The sequence below is a fragment of the Rhododendron vialii genome, chromosome 1a, assembly GCF_030253575.1.
Source record: "Rhododendron vialii isolate Sample 1 chromosome 1a, ASM3025357v1".
Classification (NCBI taxonomy): Eukaryota; Viridiplantae; Streptophyta; class Magnoliopsida; order Ericales; family Ericaceae; genus Rhododendron; species Rhododendron vialii.
The window spans coordinates 1,245,371-1,264,297 of NC_080557.1; the positions used below are offsets into that span (position 1 = coordinate 1,245,371).

The 18,927-nt window shown below is 40.2% G+C and overlaps 2 protein-coding genes across 2 annotated transcripts; one reads left to right on the forward strand and one right to left on the reverse strand.

The window, feature by feature from the left end:
- The first annotated feature begins 279 nt into the window (after nt 1-279).
- On the forward strand, nt 280-2,095 carry LOC131336472 (uncharacterized). Its single transcript, XM_058372334.1, has 2 exons — nt 280-1,614; nt 1,929-2,095. Exons 1-2 carry the CDS (start codon nt 495-497, stop codon nt 1,961-1,963), a joined length of 1,155 nt encoding a protein of 384 aa, XP_058228317.1. The 5' UTR covers nt 280-494; the 3' UTR covers nt 1,964-2,095.
- A 4,762-nt stretch (nt 2,096-6,857) lies between these two features.
- On the reverse strand, nt 6,858-7,607 carry LOC131317124 (uncharacterized). The gene has a single exon (XM_058346697.1). The coding sequence runs from the start codon at nt 7,605-7,607 to the stop codon at nt 6,858-6,860; it is 750 nt and encodes a 249-aa protein (XP_058202680.1).
- Nucleotides 7,608-18,927: the final 11,320 nt, after the last annotated feature.

Here is an 18,927-nt window from a genome sequence, read left to right on the forward strand (position 1 = left end):
TAGTTTAAGTATCTAGGACCGTAGTGCAATTATTATACAGCTTGTATATATATTTTCTACGTTGAATGAAATTAACCCTAATGGGTTTTCTCCCTATTATGATTACCCTAAAACTGAACATGGTATCAAAGCGATAGAACCTGGCGACCTACGACGTTCTTCTCGTCGCTGCGTGAACAGTACTTTTCGGGTGAACAGTGATCGTGAACAGTGCCGCGTGAACAGTGCCGTGAATAGTGATCGCGTGAACAGTGCTTTGTGAACAGTTCTTCGATCAGTCGGGGTTTGCCGTCACCGTCGATCAGATCTGTTCTCGCCGATCAAATCTATTTTTTTTTCTTTTTCAACACTGTTTCAGTCAGATCCGAAGGTATTCAGTTGATTTTTTTTGAGGTTCTAGGGTTTTTGGAACCTTTATTTATTATTTTTTGGAGTTCTAAAGTTGCTGGGAACATTGTTTATTGTTTATTTGGCATTATTGTTCTGCTTTCAAGATGTCAGAAGAGAAAAAACAGGCTTCCGCTAGTGGCAAGGATGAGTTGAGTCGTGTAGGGACTCTGGATAACTCTCCACTAGATATTTGTCCCATCAAACTGGATGACACAAATTATTTACTTTGGTCTCGTACTTTTACATTAGCCATTGAAGCTAAAGGGATGTCTGAGTTCATTGAAGGCCCTGTTACTGAGCCTACTACTAATGTTGAACTCAAGACGTTTAAGTCTCGTCGATCTTTAGCCATGACTTGGTTGTTTAATTCTATGAAGGCTGATATTCGTAGTCCTTTCTTGCTTCTTAACACTCCATATCAGATTTGGACTATTGCCACACAGACTTATTCTCAGCAGGGCAATGATGCTCAGTGTTTTGAGTTGCGAAAGCGACTTCGTACTATGGATCAACACAATCGATCTGTTGCTGTTTACTTTGCTGATCTTAGTGGGGCCTGGCAAGAATTTGATTATTATCAGGGGTTTCAAGCAGTCTGTTCCGTTGATGCTGGTGCTTGGTTAAAAAGAATAGAGAAAGAGCGTGTGTATGACTTTCTTGCTGGTCTTGATGTGGAGTATGATCCAATTAGAGTGCAGGTGTTGGGTCGTGTTCCGTTTCCATCTTTGGGCGAGGCCTATGCCATTGTTCAACAGGAGGAGAGCAGAAGGGGTGCTATGTTACAAGCTCCTACTTCTGATCGTTCTGCATTGGTTGCTATTCCACAGGGACAGTTTGGGTCTGGCAGTGGAAAGTCTCAGTCTGGTACTACCAGTGGGATCATAGACCGTATGTCATTCCAGTGTGATTATTGCCACAACACTGGACATACCAAGGATTTCTGTTGGAAGTTACATGGTCGTCCTTCTCGTGGGCGAGGCAGTGGACGTGGAGGTCGAGGTCGTGGTCCCGGGTGTTCTCAGGCTCAGGCACATGTTTCAGAGTTTGCTACCTTGTCTGATTCTGGGTTCAATACAGGAGTTCAGTCACCTTCTGATTCTGTTGGCGGTTTCTCTCAGAGGGAGATGCAAGCTCTCAGGCGTCTTATGGCTCAGGCCGATTCTTCCTCTACTATAGCTCCTACTTCCACAGCAGCTCCTACTGCATCCTATTTTGCTCATTCAGGTATTCCAGCTAGTGCATTTACTGCCTCCTCTGGTATTCCTTGGATTATCGATTTTGGTGCTTCAGATCATATGACAGGTTGTTCCTCTGTTTTTGATTCTTATTCCACTTGTTCTGGTAAGGATAAGGTTCGAATTGCCGATGGATCATTCTCTGCTATTTCAGGGAAAGGTTCCGTTCGCTATTCTCCCTCTATCTCTCTCTCTTCAGTCCTCCATATTCCAAACTTTGCCACTAACCTTCTTTCAGTTAGTAGTTTTACACATTCTGCAAACTGTTCTGTGACATTTTTTCCTACTCACTGTATCTTTCAGGAACTGGAAACGGGGAAGGTGATTGGCAGTGGTAAAGCACATGGTGGAATCTATTATCTGGAGCATGCACCTCATCCATCTCAGCCATCTTTATCATGTGGACAAGCTCTACGGGCAGATATGAGTTCCACTCTTTCTTTGTTACATCGGTGGCACCGTAGATTGGGTCATCCCTCTTTTGGGATATTAGAGAAACTTTTTCCTACTTTAGTTAAACATTGTCCTAGGGATCAATTTTTTTGTGAAGCCTGTGAGTTTGGAAAACATAAACGCTCTTTTTATGCACCTATTAATAAACGAAGTGATTCTCCATTTATGGTTATCCATTCTGATGTTTGGGGTCCTTCTCCTGTTACTTCTTTAAAGGGCTATCGATGGTTTGTTACTTTTATTGATTGTTATTCTCGTGCCACATGGGTGTACTTACTCCAGTCAAAAAATGAAGTATTTTCCTGCTTCAAATCTTTTCATAAGATGGTGTGCACTCAATTTGATACACATATTAAAATTCTTCGGAGTGATAATGGGACTGAGTATATTGATAAGATTTTTCGGACATATCTAGATGATAATGGTATTATTTTTCAGACGACTTGCGTTGACACTCCGCAACAAAATGGCGTCGCTGAGCGTAAAAATCGTCATCTTGCTGAGGTCGCTCGATCTCTTTTGTTCACTATGAATGTTCCCAAATATTTATGGGAAGAAGCTATTTTAACTGCTACATATCTTATCAACCGTATGCCATCAAGTGTCCTTAATTTTAAAATACCTATTGAGTGCCTGCCAAGCAGTTGTCGAGTTACGACTCTTCCACCTAGGGTGTTTGGTTGTGTGTGTTTTGTTCATGCCCCAAAACCTTCTGGGGGCAAGCTAGGACATAAAGCTCATAAGTGTATTTTTGTTGGGTACTCTCCTACCCAAAAAGGCTATAAGTGTTACGATCCTTATTCAAGGAAGATGTTTGTCTCTATGGATGTTACCTTTTGGGAAACAAAGGTTTTTATTCTCCCTCTAAACCATCTCTTCAGGGGGAGCATCAACAGGAGGAAGAGATGTTTACCTTTTATAATCATAGTGAGGGGGAGAAATTTTTCTATGATCATAGTGAAGGGGAGAAGGAAAACACTGGAGAGGAACCAGTATTTGTTGAAAGGGAAACACATGATATTGGTGGTGACATTGAGGAACAACTACCTGCACGACAACGACTGCAGGGAGCTGGCTTACAGAGGTATGCTAGACGGAAAAATGGAAAGTCTTCATGTACGTTACCACTTTGTCAATCACAATCACCCAATCCAGTTCCAAATTCCTCAGCTGACTCTTCTGGTAATGATTCTTCTCTTATTGAACCTCCTCCTATGGATCCTGACAATCTTCCTATTGCTATTCGAAAAGGTGTTAGATCTTGTACTCAACATCCTATTTCACAGTTTGTTTCTTATGACCGTTTGTCTCCTTCGTACCATGCATTTGTCTCTTCTCTTTCTTCTATATCTATTCCACAGAATTGGCAGGATGCATTCAAGATACCTAAGTGGAAAGGAGCTATGGTAGAAGAGATGACGGCTTTGAAAAAGAATGGCACCTGGGATCTAGTGTCACTTCCAGGAGGGAAGAAACCAGTGGGCTGCAAGTGGGTGTTCACTATTAAGCAAAAGGCTGATGGTACAGTTGAGAGATACAAGGCAAGGCTTGTTGCCAGAGGTTTTACTCAAACTTATGGTATTGACTATGAGGAGACGTTTGCTCCGGTAGCGAAGATGAATTCTGTGCGAGCTCTTCTCTCGTGTGCTGCCCACTTGAATTGGCCTCTTCAACAGTTTGATGTGAAAAATGCATTTCTCCATGGTGATTTAAAGGAGGAAGTTTATATGGATATTCCACCAGGTTTCTCTTCTCTTGCAAGTGAAGGAAAGGTGTGTAGATTAAAGAAGGCACTTTATGGGCTGAAGCAGTCACCTAGAGCCTGGTTTGGCAGGTTTTCTAAGGCTATGCTGAGTTTTGGTTACAAGCAGAGCCATGCAGATCATACGATGTTTATCCGGCTAAGTAATGGTAAGATTGCTGTCCTTATTGTTTATGTTGATGACATAATAATGACAGGCAACGATGTGAGTGAGATTCATAACCTGAAGTCTCGTCTAAGAGTTCGAGATTAAGGACTTGGGATCATTGAGATACTTCCTTGGAATGGAAGTAGCGAGGTCTGATAGAGGTATCTTTATTTCCCAACGCAAGTATATACTTGATTTTTTGGAAGAGACAGGCATGTTGGGCTGTAGACCTGCAGATTCTCCTATTGAGGCGAATCATCATCTTAGTGGAGATGTGGGGGAGCGTACTGATAAAGAGAGGTATCAGCGACTTGTGGGTCGACTAATATACTTGGCCCACACTCGACCAGATATTACTTATGCAGTAGGTGTTGTTAGTCAGTTTATGCATGATCCTCGTACTTCACATCTAGATGCAGTTTATCGTATTTTGAGGTATCTAAAATCAGCTCCAGGAAAAGGAATTTTGTTCTCTAATCATGGCCATTTGCGATTGGAGGCATTCACTGATGCTGACTGGGCTGGTTCTGTGGATGATAGGCGCTCTACTTCTGGCTATTGCACTTTCCTTGGGGGTAATCTGATTACCTGGCGAAGTAAGAAGCAATCGGTAGTCGCTAGGTCTAGCGCAGAAGCTGAATATAGAGCTATGGCTAATGGTGTTTGTGAGCTCTTGTGGCTCCAAACTTTGTTACTTGATTTGGGGTTTGCTGATAGTGTTCCGATGAAACTTTACTGCGACAATAAAGCTGCCATTAACATTGCTCATAATCCCGTTCAGCATGACAGAACGAAGCACATAGAGATTGATCGACACTTCATCAAGGAAAAATTGAACGAGGGTTTGATATGTATGCCGTTTGTGAGATCTGAAGATCAGTTAGCTGATATATTCACAAAAGGGCTGGGTAGCAAGAGTTTTCATCCTATTGTGTTCAAGTTGGGCTTGATTGATATCTTCGCACCAACTTGAGGGGGAGTGTTAGATGATGGATCTATTTGTATCTAGTGTAATTATATGTCTTATCATGTAATTAGTTTAAGTATCTAGGACCGTAGTGCAATTATTATACAGCTTGTATATATATTTTCTACGTTGAATGAAATTAACCCTAATGGGTTTTCTCCCTATTATGATTACCCTAAAACTGAACAGCCATCCTCTCTCTCTCTCTCTCTCTCTCTCTCTCTCTCTCTCTCTCTCTCTGTGTACTATACAATATCAGATATGATATGACCTATCATATTTGATATTTCATTTGCTTGGAACTTGTGAATTTCACTATCTTCAAGTTTGTGAATTTTACTGAATTTCCAAACACAACTAGCTCTTTCAGAAGTATGAAAGAACCACCGTGTGAATTTCATTACCTACCTCTTTCTCTCTCTACTTTTAGAGTTTCTATCTCTAAACTTTTCCTCACCACCACCACCACCCTTCGTCCGATGCTTGTTGGGCCAATCTGCTACTGGTGCAGATTTGAAGAAGAGATGGTTTGGCTTTGCTTATCCGGCAAATAAGCTGACGGATCCGATGCGGCGACTTCTGATGATAGAGTTCTCGGCCGGATTTTTATTTTTCCTGTTTCTTTTTTGGTTCGGTTATTTTTAGATCATGTTGATTTGATTTTTCTCCCCTTTATGGGAGTTTCTGGGTGTAGGGTTTCTGATCTTGGACCATGTGGTTGTTTTTGCCGCAGTTAAGGGTTTGCTGCTCTCTCTATTTGGAGGTCGGTCATAGCCGACTCGCTGGCAAAACTTGGTGCGAGGATCTATTTATCTTGTCCTTCTTATGGAACAACTTCATTTTGAGGGTATTTTACTATACTCCAAGTTTTTTTTTTTGGCTGATTTGAGATTTCATTGAAACGGAGAATGATACAAGAGCTAAGGGGCATACCCCCGAGTCCCCGACACAATCAGCCAGGCACAAGGCTAGCTCGATTGATAACACTACCATGTCAAACAACAAACACCCTGGGAAACAACAAGGAATCAATATCACAAAGCACTCGGGAAAGAAGCAAAAATCAGAAACTAAAAGTACTCAAAAAACCCTATGGGAAATATTCCCCATCTTGGCAAAACAATCTGTTTGTTGGAAATTGACTAGAATTCCTAAATTGACTAGGATTCCTATTCCTATTCGGTTTAGGTTTATTTAGTGCTTTCCTATAAATAAAGACCTTGGGGGTTCCTAGGGTTATGGTCTTTTTGTTCAAGGGCTTAGATATTAGGGTTTTGTTCATCTCTTAGGGTTCTACCAAGGGTTTGTGTCTCCCTTTTGGGTTCCACCAGAGATTTGTCCCTAGATATCTCTTTGGTGCTTCAAGTAGAGTTACGGGTATAGCCGACTATTTGTTTCTCTCTCCGTTTATAGTGAATCCTCTTGCTCTTTTCCCCGTGGAGTACGTTCTTGCTTTGTGCTTGAACGGAACCATGTATATCATTGTATTCTTGTTTATCACTTGTTGATTTGTTATATTCTCAATTTCGTTTTCGCCACAACACTATTTTCATAAGATTTTCTTAACTTCCTCCAGAAGCTAACATCCGCTCGAACATCGGATTAGCATCAGAGCTCTTACTTTGGAAAATAAGCCTATACCTAATTTCCTTCAGCAAGTGATATATAACTTTTGCAACGAACAGCTTGACAAGCACATGCTTCAAATTAGCACCACCTCTATCATTCCTTATCCTACTATACTCCAAGCTTCCTTGCAATTCAATCTTTTCACTGTGCGTTTTCTTGCACTGAAAATACAACACTGTGCAGCTCATGAAATAGAACATTCTCACCGTGCAACTAAAAACCGTCGCGAAAAATCTGTAAATAATTTGCTTCCATACGTGTTTTTGATTTGGATTACCCCTGAAACTCATACAAATAATCACCGTTACCCATTGTGTAGGAAAAACTTAGTGCAAGCCCATGGAGCCTATTCCCTTTAACAAGCCCTCCGGCTTTTCCCAGTGCCTGAAGTCCATAACAATTCTTTTTCATCACCGAAATCACCAAGGTGACATCCCAAATGAAGGCGAAGTACATCCAGAAAATGGAGGCAAACAAACCAAATGTAATGACGACGGGTATTAGGACAAGAGGGTGATCCATAGTTAATATCATTAGAGAAATCAGCAAAGTCGAGAAAAGACCGATGTAACCTATTGTGAAAAGTATTAGATGGAACGACGTGACTAAAGTTCTTAAACACAACTTTGGGATTCTCGAAAGAAAATCCTCAAAAGACAAGTTCTTATCGCTGTAGGCTATGGCGGATGCCAGAATCATTGTGACCAAGGAAAATAGGTAGATAGCCAAGGAAGGAAGCAAATATAGGAATTCAAATCCAATGATGACTTGAACATCTTTCTTGATATGTTCGAACGTATCAACGATATTTGTGATATTTGAGTTTGAAAGAGAGAGAAGGGTTTCTTGGGTGAGCAGATCATCGATCACAGTGTTGGTGGAGAAGGACTTTATGAACAAGAGGAAGGAGTTTAGGAGGATGGAGATTGTGGTTATGGTGGCTATGAGCTTCCCATTTTTGGATATAACCTTTATGCACTCCCTTAGAATTCCTAAGAAACCAAGAATCTCGTAACCTTCCATTGCACTTCTCAAAACTATCCACACAAATATTGTACTTAAACTTAAGTTCGGATAGAACATTCAATGGTGTGCTGGACTGGTGGTGCGTGCGAAGTGCTAACATATACTAATCCAACAATATATACTGTTAGAAAAATGGGTCGGTTCAGACCGGACCCAACCCACATGGGTTATATCATTGGATTGATTAGAAGGATGAGACAGACTCATAATCTCTATCTGTTAGGAGAGTTCAAAAATAATAGATCATCTACATCAATTAGGAGACTTTGAACTCTTGGACTTTAATCTATAAATATAGTCCTACAGATATTTGGAGAGATACACAATAACAAAGAGTTAGAGTTTCATCTCTCCTCCTCTAGAAAGTATTCTTCTGTGAAATATCTTCTCTCTCTAGGGTTTCTATCTTAGAACCCTAGGATTTGCAGTGTGAACATCAAGAGTAGACTCTAGTAGTCTCCTCTAATCGGCGTGAGGAAAAGAGGGGGCTTGTGTATGCAATCGGTGCTTGTAGAGTAGGCCTCAGATCGTGAAAAGCTTGAAGCAACTTAATTCCGCTGCGCTTCAATCGTACGTGTAAGTCTTATGTGATTTATGAGCTTTCAATCCTATAAAGTTTAACATTGGTATCAGAGCCATTACAGATCGCTCCGGCATGAACGTGGTTTTTGTTTATTTTCTGTTTTATTTTTTTTGGATGCAAATACGAATATATGATATTCTGTTAAATCAAGAAGAAAAACGGATGCAATAATGAGAAAGTAGAATCAGATGGGGTCTTGGCTTGATGTTCTGTGATGATTTATTAAGCCTCTGGTAATTATGATTAAATCGGTTACGTGTGCGCCGATTGATGATGAGCAGTAGAGCACTGATGGGTGCTTATTCATGCACCGTTTTTGGCATCAAGAGTCTACTACCAAGTGTTTTTTTATTCATATTAAAGAGTTAACCTTCGGCCCCATTTTTATTTGTTTAAGTTCCGTTTGCAAATTAAATAGAAAAAGAAAGGAATTTTGCAATCAGTTTTATTTTAATGGAACAAACTTGTTGGGCTTTGAAGGGTAATTCAACTGTTGGTCTTTGTTTCGATAAAGCTATGAAAAAAAAAACTTGGTTAGTGTGACTAATATGTTTGACGAAGCGACTCCAAATCTTTGTGATTTGGTGAAACCGAGTTAGAAGGCAAAGACTGCAAGACTGATTTTCCTTTCTCATTGCTTTGGATTGATATGGATTAGAATCTATATCCTACTGTATCTATTTTCTTTTCTAAAAAATATGTAGCGATCACCATGTAATTAAGTTTTCATGTATTGATTGTTTATTGCTGCGTTACGGCGCAAACAATTGTATCCTTAGTGATTGGATTTCACCCATTTTCTTAGAGGAAGAGTGTGGTGGAACCATCCATACCTTTACCCATTTAAGTGTTGTTGCATGTTGGCATGGATGGTTTATTGAAGGGATTAATATTTGTATGCGTTTGGAGATGAGCTCTCATTGATGATATAGACCGGAGACAAACTTATTATATGGAATAAGTGCAACACCCACATTTGTTTTTATTTGTAAGGGGGTGAATTTTTGCACTTATGTTTGTATAATATTTTTGCCTCCCATTCTTGCATAAAATATTAATTGGGGACTTAAAATAGCTAGTCCCATCCTCTTACTGTTATATTGATTCATTGGAAATTTTGTCTAAAAATCGATTAAGAAATAATAATTTACACCATGTGTTGGAGTGATGACTACGAGCATTGCGGATTTTCGATCTCTATCCATGGTTAAAATCATTATTTGCTTAATAGGGTTTTAGGATAAAATTATTGTAATGTGCTAAATATTTCCAATGCGCAAATAAATGTAGTGAAATGGCCTCGAAGACTATTGTTGCTGATCTTGTTAAGAGAGAGAAACTGGATGGGAAAAACTATGACATGTGGCACGAGAAAATTCAGTATCTTTTTAATGAGCAAGAAGTATTTGAAACCTTGACCAATACCATGACTGTCCACGAAGAGGGGACCACTGCCGAAGACCGCCGAAACATGGAAACTTATCAAAATTGGGTCAAGAAAGACCGTTGTGCGCGCTTTACTATGTTAGCCAGCATGCACAATGATCTCATTGGCAAGTTTGAAAACTGCGCTACGGCCCAAGAAATGTGAAACTAGCTGAAAATTGCTTTTAGTGGCACAACGACAACTAGGTTGCGCGCGTTAACATTGAAGTTCGACAGTTATAAAATGAACCCCCAACATTCCATGCCTGAACATTTGAGGGTAATGTTGGCTATGATACGCGACCTTAGAACTGCCGGTAACGTTCTGATTGATGAGCAGCAAATTCTCGCTGTGCTTAGGTCTTTGCCTGATGCGACATGGGACCATTTCAAGCTCACAATGACACACAAAGAAATGGTTAAAACCTTTAATGATTTGAAGTGTCATCTTGAGCTTGAAGCCGAGCGCCAAGATGCTAAGCGAGGCAATGAGGCTCTTGTGGTTGAACCTGGCCAGCACAAGACAATTGGGTCTAAGCGCAATTAAAGGCAAGGTGGCAAGGCTAAGCATGGAGAAGCTAGAGATAACGCGCCAAAAGAACATGTTAAACGCTATAGAGGCAAGAAGGATGAATCCAAAGTCACTTGCTACAACTGTCAAAAGATTGGACACTTCGCTCGTGATTGCACTAAGCCGAAGAAGGTACCATCTTACCCTATTTCTCGCATAGATTGCTTAGTTTGCTCTCATGTATTAGTTGCTCATACTGATCCTAATTGGATTGTTGACACAGGAGCGACAAAACATGTAGCATGAGATTGAGGAGGATTTATTGAGTATCGCCGGATTCCTGTCGGCAGCCATAGTGTCTTTATGGGGAATAGTTCAGCCAAAGATGTGTTAGGAGTTAGCACTTATCAGCTGAAGTGCAAAGTGATTGCACACTTATTCTCTATGATATACTTTATGCGTCTGGATTTCGACGTAACTTGATATCAGTTATAGCTTTAGTTGAGTTAGGATTTTCCTTTAATTTCAGCAAATGTGGTTTTTCCATCTACTTAGGTAATAAGTCATTTGGGCCTGAATCTATTTCTGGTGGTTTCTATGTTTTGGATTTGGATAGTTTGAATAATAATGCATTTATGGCTTTTCATGATAATGATGTTGTTTCTAGTTCTGTGAAATGGCATGCCAGGTTAGGCCATATTGGCCAAGATAGGATGACTAGGTTATCTAGAGAAAGCCTTTTAGGCCCACTTGCTAAAATCAACCTACCAATATGTGAGTCTTGCATGACAGGAAAAATGATAAGAAAACCATTCGGTAAGGCAGTGAAAGTAATAAGTCCACTAGAGCTAGTATATTTAGACATTTGTGGGCCCATGAATGTTAGGGCACGACATGGTGGTACCTACTTTATCACATTTATAGATGATTATTCGCGATATGGATATGTCTATTTGATCTCTCATAAATCGGAAGCATTGGACTGCTTCATTCAATTTGTTAAAGAAGTTGAGAATAAAAAAGAAGGAACCCTAAAAGTTCTGAGAATAGATTGTGGATGTGAATACTTATCTGAGCAATTTAAAGGGCTCTGTGAGGATAAAAGTATCCAATGATAGTTAACAAATTCAGGTACTCCGCAACAAAATGGTATTGCAGAGAGAAGAAATCGTACGCTGTTAGATATGGTTAGGTCGATGATGGCGCATGCTAATCTTCCAATTAGTTTATGGGGAGATGCTCTATTGAGTGCGGCCTACATCCTTAAATTTGTGCTAAGTAAATCAGTTTCTTCTACACCATATGAGTTATGGACAAGCTGTAAGCCAGTCCTCGACCATTTGAGACCCTGGGGGGTCATTAGTTGTGTGCATTATGTTTTGATATGCGAACAACCTGATGGTGGATTGACTGAGATTAATGAGTCCAGAGATGTGAATTTCATTGAACATGAGTTTCCAAGCAAAGAAGATGTGAGGGGAGATCTTAACCTTTATGAGATGTGTGAATCAGAGGAAGTTACACCTGTTCTTAGCGAGGGTGGGAGTTTAAATCCTCATCCTATGGTCGCTGAGAACAGTGGGTGTAGCTTGCCTCATAGTGGAAGTACTCCACTAGACTATTGATTCTGAAGATCCTCGGCCACGTAGGAGCCATCGTGAAAGTATTCCTCATCATCATTTTAAGATTGAAGGGGAATTGTTTATGTGTGCACCTCAAGAGGAAGATGATCCTAGTTCATATAATGAGGCTTTGTCTTCACCTGCTTGTAAGAAATGACTAGCTGCTATGGAGGATGAGTTTAGTTCTATGGGCAAATATCAGGCGTGGGAGTTGGTTGATCTTCTACTTAGGTGCAAGAACATTGGCAATAAATAGGTCTTAAAGGCTATTTGGTTGCGGAGATTCTTACATCGCCTTGACACAGGGCCTAGATCTAGTGGGCCTGTGACTCTATATTGTGATAGTACGACAGCTCTTGCTTATACTAAGGATCCTAAATATCATGGAAAATCCAAACACATTGATATTCGGTTTCACTACATTCGAGACATGGTTGCACAAGGAGAGATAGTCCTAAAGCATATATCCATGACCAATATGGTTGTTGATCCACTGACTAAGCCTATAGCGAGGGATGTCTTTCGGAGCCATGTTAGTAGTCTGGGACTTCGTAGTATTTGAGTTGTTTATGCTTTATTGAGACACCTTCAGATATTTCTTGTTTATGCACTGATTTTTATATTCGAGTTGATTGTGATAATAAAAATCACGTTGCATTTAAATTGTTATGCACTTACAATTGTGTGTCAAAAGGCATAGGTTGACCATTTCACACGGTAACCTACCTTGGCGTTGATGGGCGAGCGAGATGAGACATAATTATACTCTTTATATGATGCTAATTTTAGCGTATTGTCCCCTTGGTTGGACCAAGATGAGGTCACTCTTGACCGAACACAGAGTCTGTGTAGCCTTTGATTGAGCCAGATGGAGACCTAAATAGGGCGTAGTGCATGCAACAAATTTGAGAGTATCGAGTAAGACGCTTTTAGTAGTGACTGTACTTATGTCTGTACGGTGTTTTTGGGAGTGACACAATCTTTATGGATTACTCCACCGTAGCATGTGAATCATACCACATGTGCTGTAGTCGACCATACTTAGAGGAGTGATAGCGTGCATGGATCCCTTTCCTATCACTATGTGAGCTCTAATAGTCATTTATATGACCACTCGTTACCCTTGACTTGAGACTATGTTATGAAGTAGAGATTTTGTGTTGCTACTCTAGCTTGACTACCTAAGGCCACGAAATGTCAGGGTCACATGGAGCATGACTGGGAAAGTAGCAATGTTAACATGGATTGACATGAGGGCTCGAGGAAGACTTTCTGGTATCACATTCGTTTGTACGGTTGGTTGTGCTTTGTGCTGGCACAAGTTATTATCTTTTTATATATAGTATATCAAAATGAAAAATAATTTTGAAATTGGAAGCACACCAACGCAAGGGGGTTGAGCATAGCTCTGAGCTCGGACTCAAGAGGGATTGGAGATGCTCGATCCAATGTGGCTAGTGTTGTCTAGGGAAATGACGAGATCTTGTGGAGTGATGTGCCATGTTAGTTTGATGGAAGCTTAATATGGTACTCCTATTTTACTTGTTTCTTTCTCGTTGGTCGCACGCCTCATTTCCTGTATGAAGAGAGAATTGATAAGATTGACAAGGATGAGATTTTTTCCTTAAAGCCCAATGTGTATGAGTGGGAGATGTTAGAAAAATGGGTCGGTTTAGACCGGACCCAACCCACATGGGTCGTCCACATGGATTATATGATTGGGTTGGTTAGAAGGATGAGACAGACTCCTAATCTCTATCTGTTAGGAGAGTTCAAAGATAATAGATCATCTACATCTATTAGGAGACTTTGAACTCTTGGACTTTAATCTATAAATATAGTCCTACAGATATTTGGAGAGATACACAATAACAAAGAGTTAGAGTTTCATCTCTCCTTCTCCTCTAGAAAATATTCTCCTGTGAAATATCTTCTCTCTCTAGGGTTTTCATATAAGAACCCTAGGATTTGCGGTGTGGACATCAAGAGTAGACTCTAGTTGTCTCCTTTAATCGGCGTTAGGAAAAGACGGTGCTTGTGTATGTAATCGGTGCTTGTAGAGCGAGCCTCAGATCATGAAAAGCTTGAAGCAACTTAATTCCGTTGCGCTTCAATCGTACATGTAAGTCTTATGTGATTTACGAGCTTTCAATCCTATAAAGTTTAACATATACTAATCTGTCTATGGTGGACTTGCGATTATTTTAATTTGTAGGGCGGAGAGAGAGAGGGGAGATTGTGCATTTTTTAATCAACTGAGAGAGGAAGCCGATTATATATTTTAGGAGAGAGAGAGAGAGAGAGAGAGAGAGAGAGAGAGAGAGAGAGAGAGAGAGAGCTGACCTGATTAGTGAACACAGCAACCCAGAGAACATAGGAGAAATGCCTTGTCGCTAAACACAGGGAGAGAATAGAGTAAATGTCAAAGGCTCGGCTAAAAAATGCTAAAAATAGGTTGGTGACTTGGTGGGTTGGGTTAAACAAATAAATGGATTGGGTTAAAATTACTTGGACTAAATTTTTTATATATATATATTTATATATTTTTTGATTTTCTGAAATAGACCTAGGCTACAGTCAGCCCATGGTGGGTGTGTTTTCGCCCTAGTTACCTTAAGTTCTCTTTTTGGCTAAAAGTAGATTTTTTTTTCTTTTTCCCTTTGTCTATTAAAGAGAAGTGCCACACCATTATGAGTCTTGCTACAGAAACTGTCCACACAAACCCAACCAGGCGCACCGATGGCCACACGGGGCTCACTCCGAACCTTGCACGGATGATTTGAGCCATTCAATTATAAAAAGTTTGCCGAAATTCTATTGTGCCCAAGGCACAAGTTGTGAGCCTTCTTATACGGCATACATCTCGAGTTCATTTGTTTGATCTCAACTGTTTTCTTTTTCTTTCGATCAACAAAGAAAGTAATATTTTATTGATCTGAATTGTTTATTTTGTTTGGCTCATTGGATTTCTAGTCCACATTAAGCATGAAGTTGATTGGATATCGGTACAGACATGAACAAAGCAAAATTTTTCAAAGTATATTATGAATAAATCCATCGAAAAAATTTCACGACAAATAAAATGAATGATGTCCGATCAGCTTTATTTAAATGTACTACATGACATTCGAACTTAATAAAATGAATGATTCTGATCAAGCTATATATTGGATTCGGGATGTGAACCATTGAAGCCTTACTACCTTCTTCTGGGCACAACAGAACCTCCTGTACATTTTGACTTGCAGTGCATTCCTACGTATGCTGCAACCCTGGCCGATTGGAAAAGTCTGAGGTCATTGACGTTAGCCAGGTTAGACGAAGTTAAATTAGTACAGATTGATATTTTCCTTGCAAGTTCTATGGCGGGGGAGGTGTTTTACGGCACTAAGTGCCATCTGAACTGTTGATCTCGGTAATCAACGGTCCGGATTGCACGGTGCTGTGCATAATTTCAACCGTCCAACCGTTTGGTAATTAGAACCGTTGATTGCCGAGATCAACAGTCCGGATGAGGGGCACAACACCAGGCCGCACAGCATCTCTCCGGGTTTTTCCATGGCCCCCTGACTTTTGAATTTTTAGTTTTTTTTTTTTTTTTTGTGATCAGATTGTAGTTGTTGGTATAAACAAGAATACTAAAAGGGTCAACCTCCTGCCATATAAGTCGAACCTAAAGAGCGCTTGACAAATCATTGGGCCAAACCCAAGGTACAAATTATCCGATTAATCTCCTGACTCCTCAACAAGTTGACATCATTTTACGGCGTAATATTAGTCTATTTATCTATATGCTAAAATTAAACGTTAGGAAACAACCATCATCTACGCACAGAGGTCAACGGAAGAAGCCTGTTCATTTAAAAAAGTCATACCATATTTACAGATTATCACCAAAATAGAGATCAAGCTATACGACATTTACAGATTCTCATCTGTATTCACCGGAATACAGATCAAACCATACGGCATTTACAAATTCCCACCCGAATACAAAGACACAGACACAACCAAGCCCTAAAGAAAAGCAAAGAGACAGAGCTAATGTCTAGCACCTAAACAAGAGCCATCGCTCATTGCACACCGTTATTAACAAAGATCGGCTTACGTGAAGCTAGTACCACATACAATAGACGCCTCGGGATGGCGGAGCTCAATATCAAAAACAGCTTCAAAAATTGATGGAAATCAACAACCCATACGACATAAATCCAGACAGAAATCGGACTAATCTGGACAGAAACCGGATTAAATCCGAACAAAAAAATAATATAAAATATACACACCCCTCCGTCATTGAGCAATCCTTCTCTTGCCTAGCCCCTACCGATCAAAGCTCCCAAGCCGGCGACTCAAGAAGCCATCGGCGATCACGAGGCTGCAAACTCAGAAGCGGTGTGGCGGCGAACGACAAGCGGTTTGAGTGGAGAAAGAGAAGGGGAAACCAGATCTCAAGACAGAGATTGATTCCTCCCCTCCTACTATTGGGATTTGTCCCAACAGCCTCTCCACTCTTTGCCAATTGGTTTGGAGTTGGATGCTTTAACATGGTATTAGAGCTAGAGTTTTGGAGGCTTTTCCCCTTTGTTTGTGCCATAGTTGCACTTTATTTCATTGTGATTCATGTATTCCGAATCCTTTGTTGATCTCTCCACGTGCGAGTCAGGGGTCGCACATGCGGGGGAGTATTGGAATTTGTCCCAATATCGGTCAAATATCTCTTCCAAAACTAGTATATGAGCTTGGACAGTCTCTCCATTCTTTGCCAATTGGTTTGGAGTTGCATGCTTTAACACCTACCGCCCAAAGTTGGGTATAAATCCAAGGGGGAGGAAGGGGAAGAAGAGATAAAATTTGGTGGCTGTTTTAGGGTTAGAGAGACGCGCTCCCGTTTTTAGAGAGTTGGTAGGGCTGTAGGGTATCGGTCAACTACGAGTTTACAAATGCAAGAATAAAATTTAAAAAAAACCCGGCATTTAAAGTACTCCTATATCTGTTACAATTTCATTTTCATTGACTCCAAACTCAAACCAACAATGAAACATCCAAAATCGAAGGAAGAGAAATTCCACAACCAAGTTTATGTCAGCAAATAAGTCAAGACGTACGGTTCCACACAAAAGTTCTTCGAATAAGGTTGTAGCTCCTTTTCTTTGTTATTGGATGGAAATTGTAAGTGCCAAATGCCTTTTAATGAATGCAATATGTGCTTTTGTTTTAAAAAAAAGAAAGGTTGGGCATGGGAGGATCATAAGCGTTGGGTCTGCATTTAGGCCCAAGCGTAGACTGGTTAATCCCGAGCTCAAATCAAAATTACTAAATACCGCAACATACTCGATCGATTCGGGTCGACTAAAACAAGCCCGAGATCAATTGACAAGAATTGAACACGAGGCCAATTTCCAACTAATTCATGGACAAATCTTTGTCATCTTGGATTCGGGACGAAAATTGTACAAATCTCATCATCTTTGTCAACTAATTCTTTTTTTTTTTTGGGGGGGGTAATTAATTTAAGATTCCATTGAAACAAGAACAATACAAGATGAGGGGCATACCCCCGACACAAACGGTCAGGCACAAGGCTAGCTAGATTGATAACAAAACAATGTAAAACATCAAACACCCGAGGAAACAACAAGACATCAATATCACAAAGTACGCTGGAAAGAAGCGAAAATATCAGAAACTAAAAGTCCTAAAAAACCCAACAGGAAATATTCCAATCTAGGCAAAACAACCTATTTTCATCAGATTTTCTCAACTTCCTCCTGAAGAAAACAGATCGGATTAGCATCAGAGCTCTTTACTTTGTAAAATAAGCATATACCGGATTCCCTTCCACACCTCGAAGATAACCTCTGCAATGAACAGCTTGACTAGCACACGCTTCCAATTAGTACCACCTCCATCATTCCTTATCGTACTACTATACTCCAAGCCTTCCTCTTGCAATTCAATCTCTTCACCGTGCGTTTTCTTGCACTGGAAATACAACACTGTGCAGCTCATGAAATAAAACATTCTCACCGTGCAATTGAAAACCGTCGCGAAAAATCCGCAAATAATTTGCGCCCATACCTGTTTCTGATTTGGATTACCCGTGAAACTCATGGAAATAATCACCGTTACCATTGTGTAGGAAAAATTTAGTGCAAGCCCATGGAGCCTATTCCCTTTAACTAGCCCTCCAGCTTTTCCCAGTGCCTGAAGTCCACAACAACTCTTTTCGATCACCGAAATCACCAAGGCAATATCCCAAATGAAGGCGAAGTACATCCAGAAAATGAAGGCAAACAAACCAGATGCAAAGACAGCGGGTATTAGGACAATAAGGTGATCCATTGTTACTATCATTAGAGAAATCAACAAAGCTGAGAAAAGGCCGATGTAACCTGTCCTGAAAAGTATCAGATGGAACGAGGTGACTAAAGTTCTTAAACACAACTTTGGGATTCTCGACTCAAAATCCTCAACAGACAAGTTCGTATCGGTATAAGCTATGGCAGATGCTAGAATCATTGTGACCAAGGAAAAGAGGTGGAAAGCCAAGGAAGGAAAAAAAAAAAATATGAATTCAAATCCAATGATGTTTTGAACATCTTTCTTGATATGTTCAAACGAATCAACCATATTTGTGATATTGGGGTTCGAAAGAGAGAGAAGGGTTTCTTGGGTGAGTAAGTCGCTGATCGCGGGCTTGGTGGAGGAGGTCTTAACGAACAAGAGGAGGGAGTTGAGGAGGATGGAGATCGTGGTTATGGTGACTATGAGCTTCCCATTTTTGGATATAACCTTTATGCACACCCTTAGAATTCCTAAGAAACCAAGAATCTCATAATCTTCCATTGCACTTCTCAAAACTATCCACACAAATATTGCTTAGGTTCTTTTTTTTTTTTTTTGGCTATACGTTGCTTTGTCTGTTAAAGAGAAGTGCCACACCGATATATATATATATATATATATATATATATATATATAGAGAGAGAGAGAGAGAGAGAGAGAGAGAGAGAGAGAGAGAGAGAGTCCGTTTCACATGAGAGGGTCGTCATTTTAGTTAAAATGCGGACCTCCCTATTTCTCCCATTTTTCGATCGAATTTCGATGATCTGAGCTGCTTAATGTGATCAGAAGTGATTTTAATGGTAATTATGAGAAATCGGCAAAAAAAAA

Excerpts from the sequence above, each read along its gene's own strand:
- LOC131336472 (XM_058372334.1), top strand. The coding sequence starts at position 495 with ATGTCAGAAGAGAAAAAACAGGCTTCCGCTAGTGGCAAGGATGAGTTG. Across the intron at positions 1,615-1,928 it reads ATCCTATTTTGCTCATTCAG|GAACTGGAAACGGGGAAGGT; the intron begins GTATTCCAGCTA and ends TGTATCTTTCAG.
- LOC131317124 (XM_058346697.1), bottom strand. The coding sequence starts at position 7,607 with ATGGAAGGTTACGAGATTCTTGGTTTCTTAGGAATTCTAAGGGAGTGC.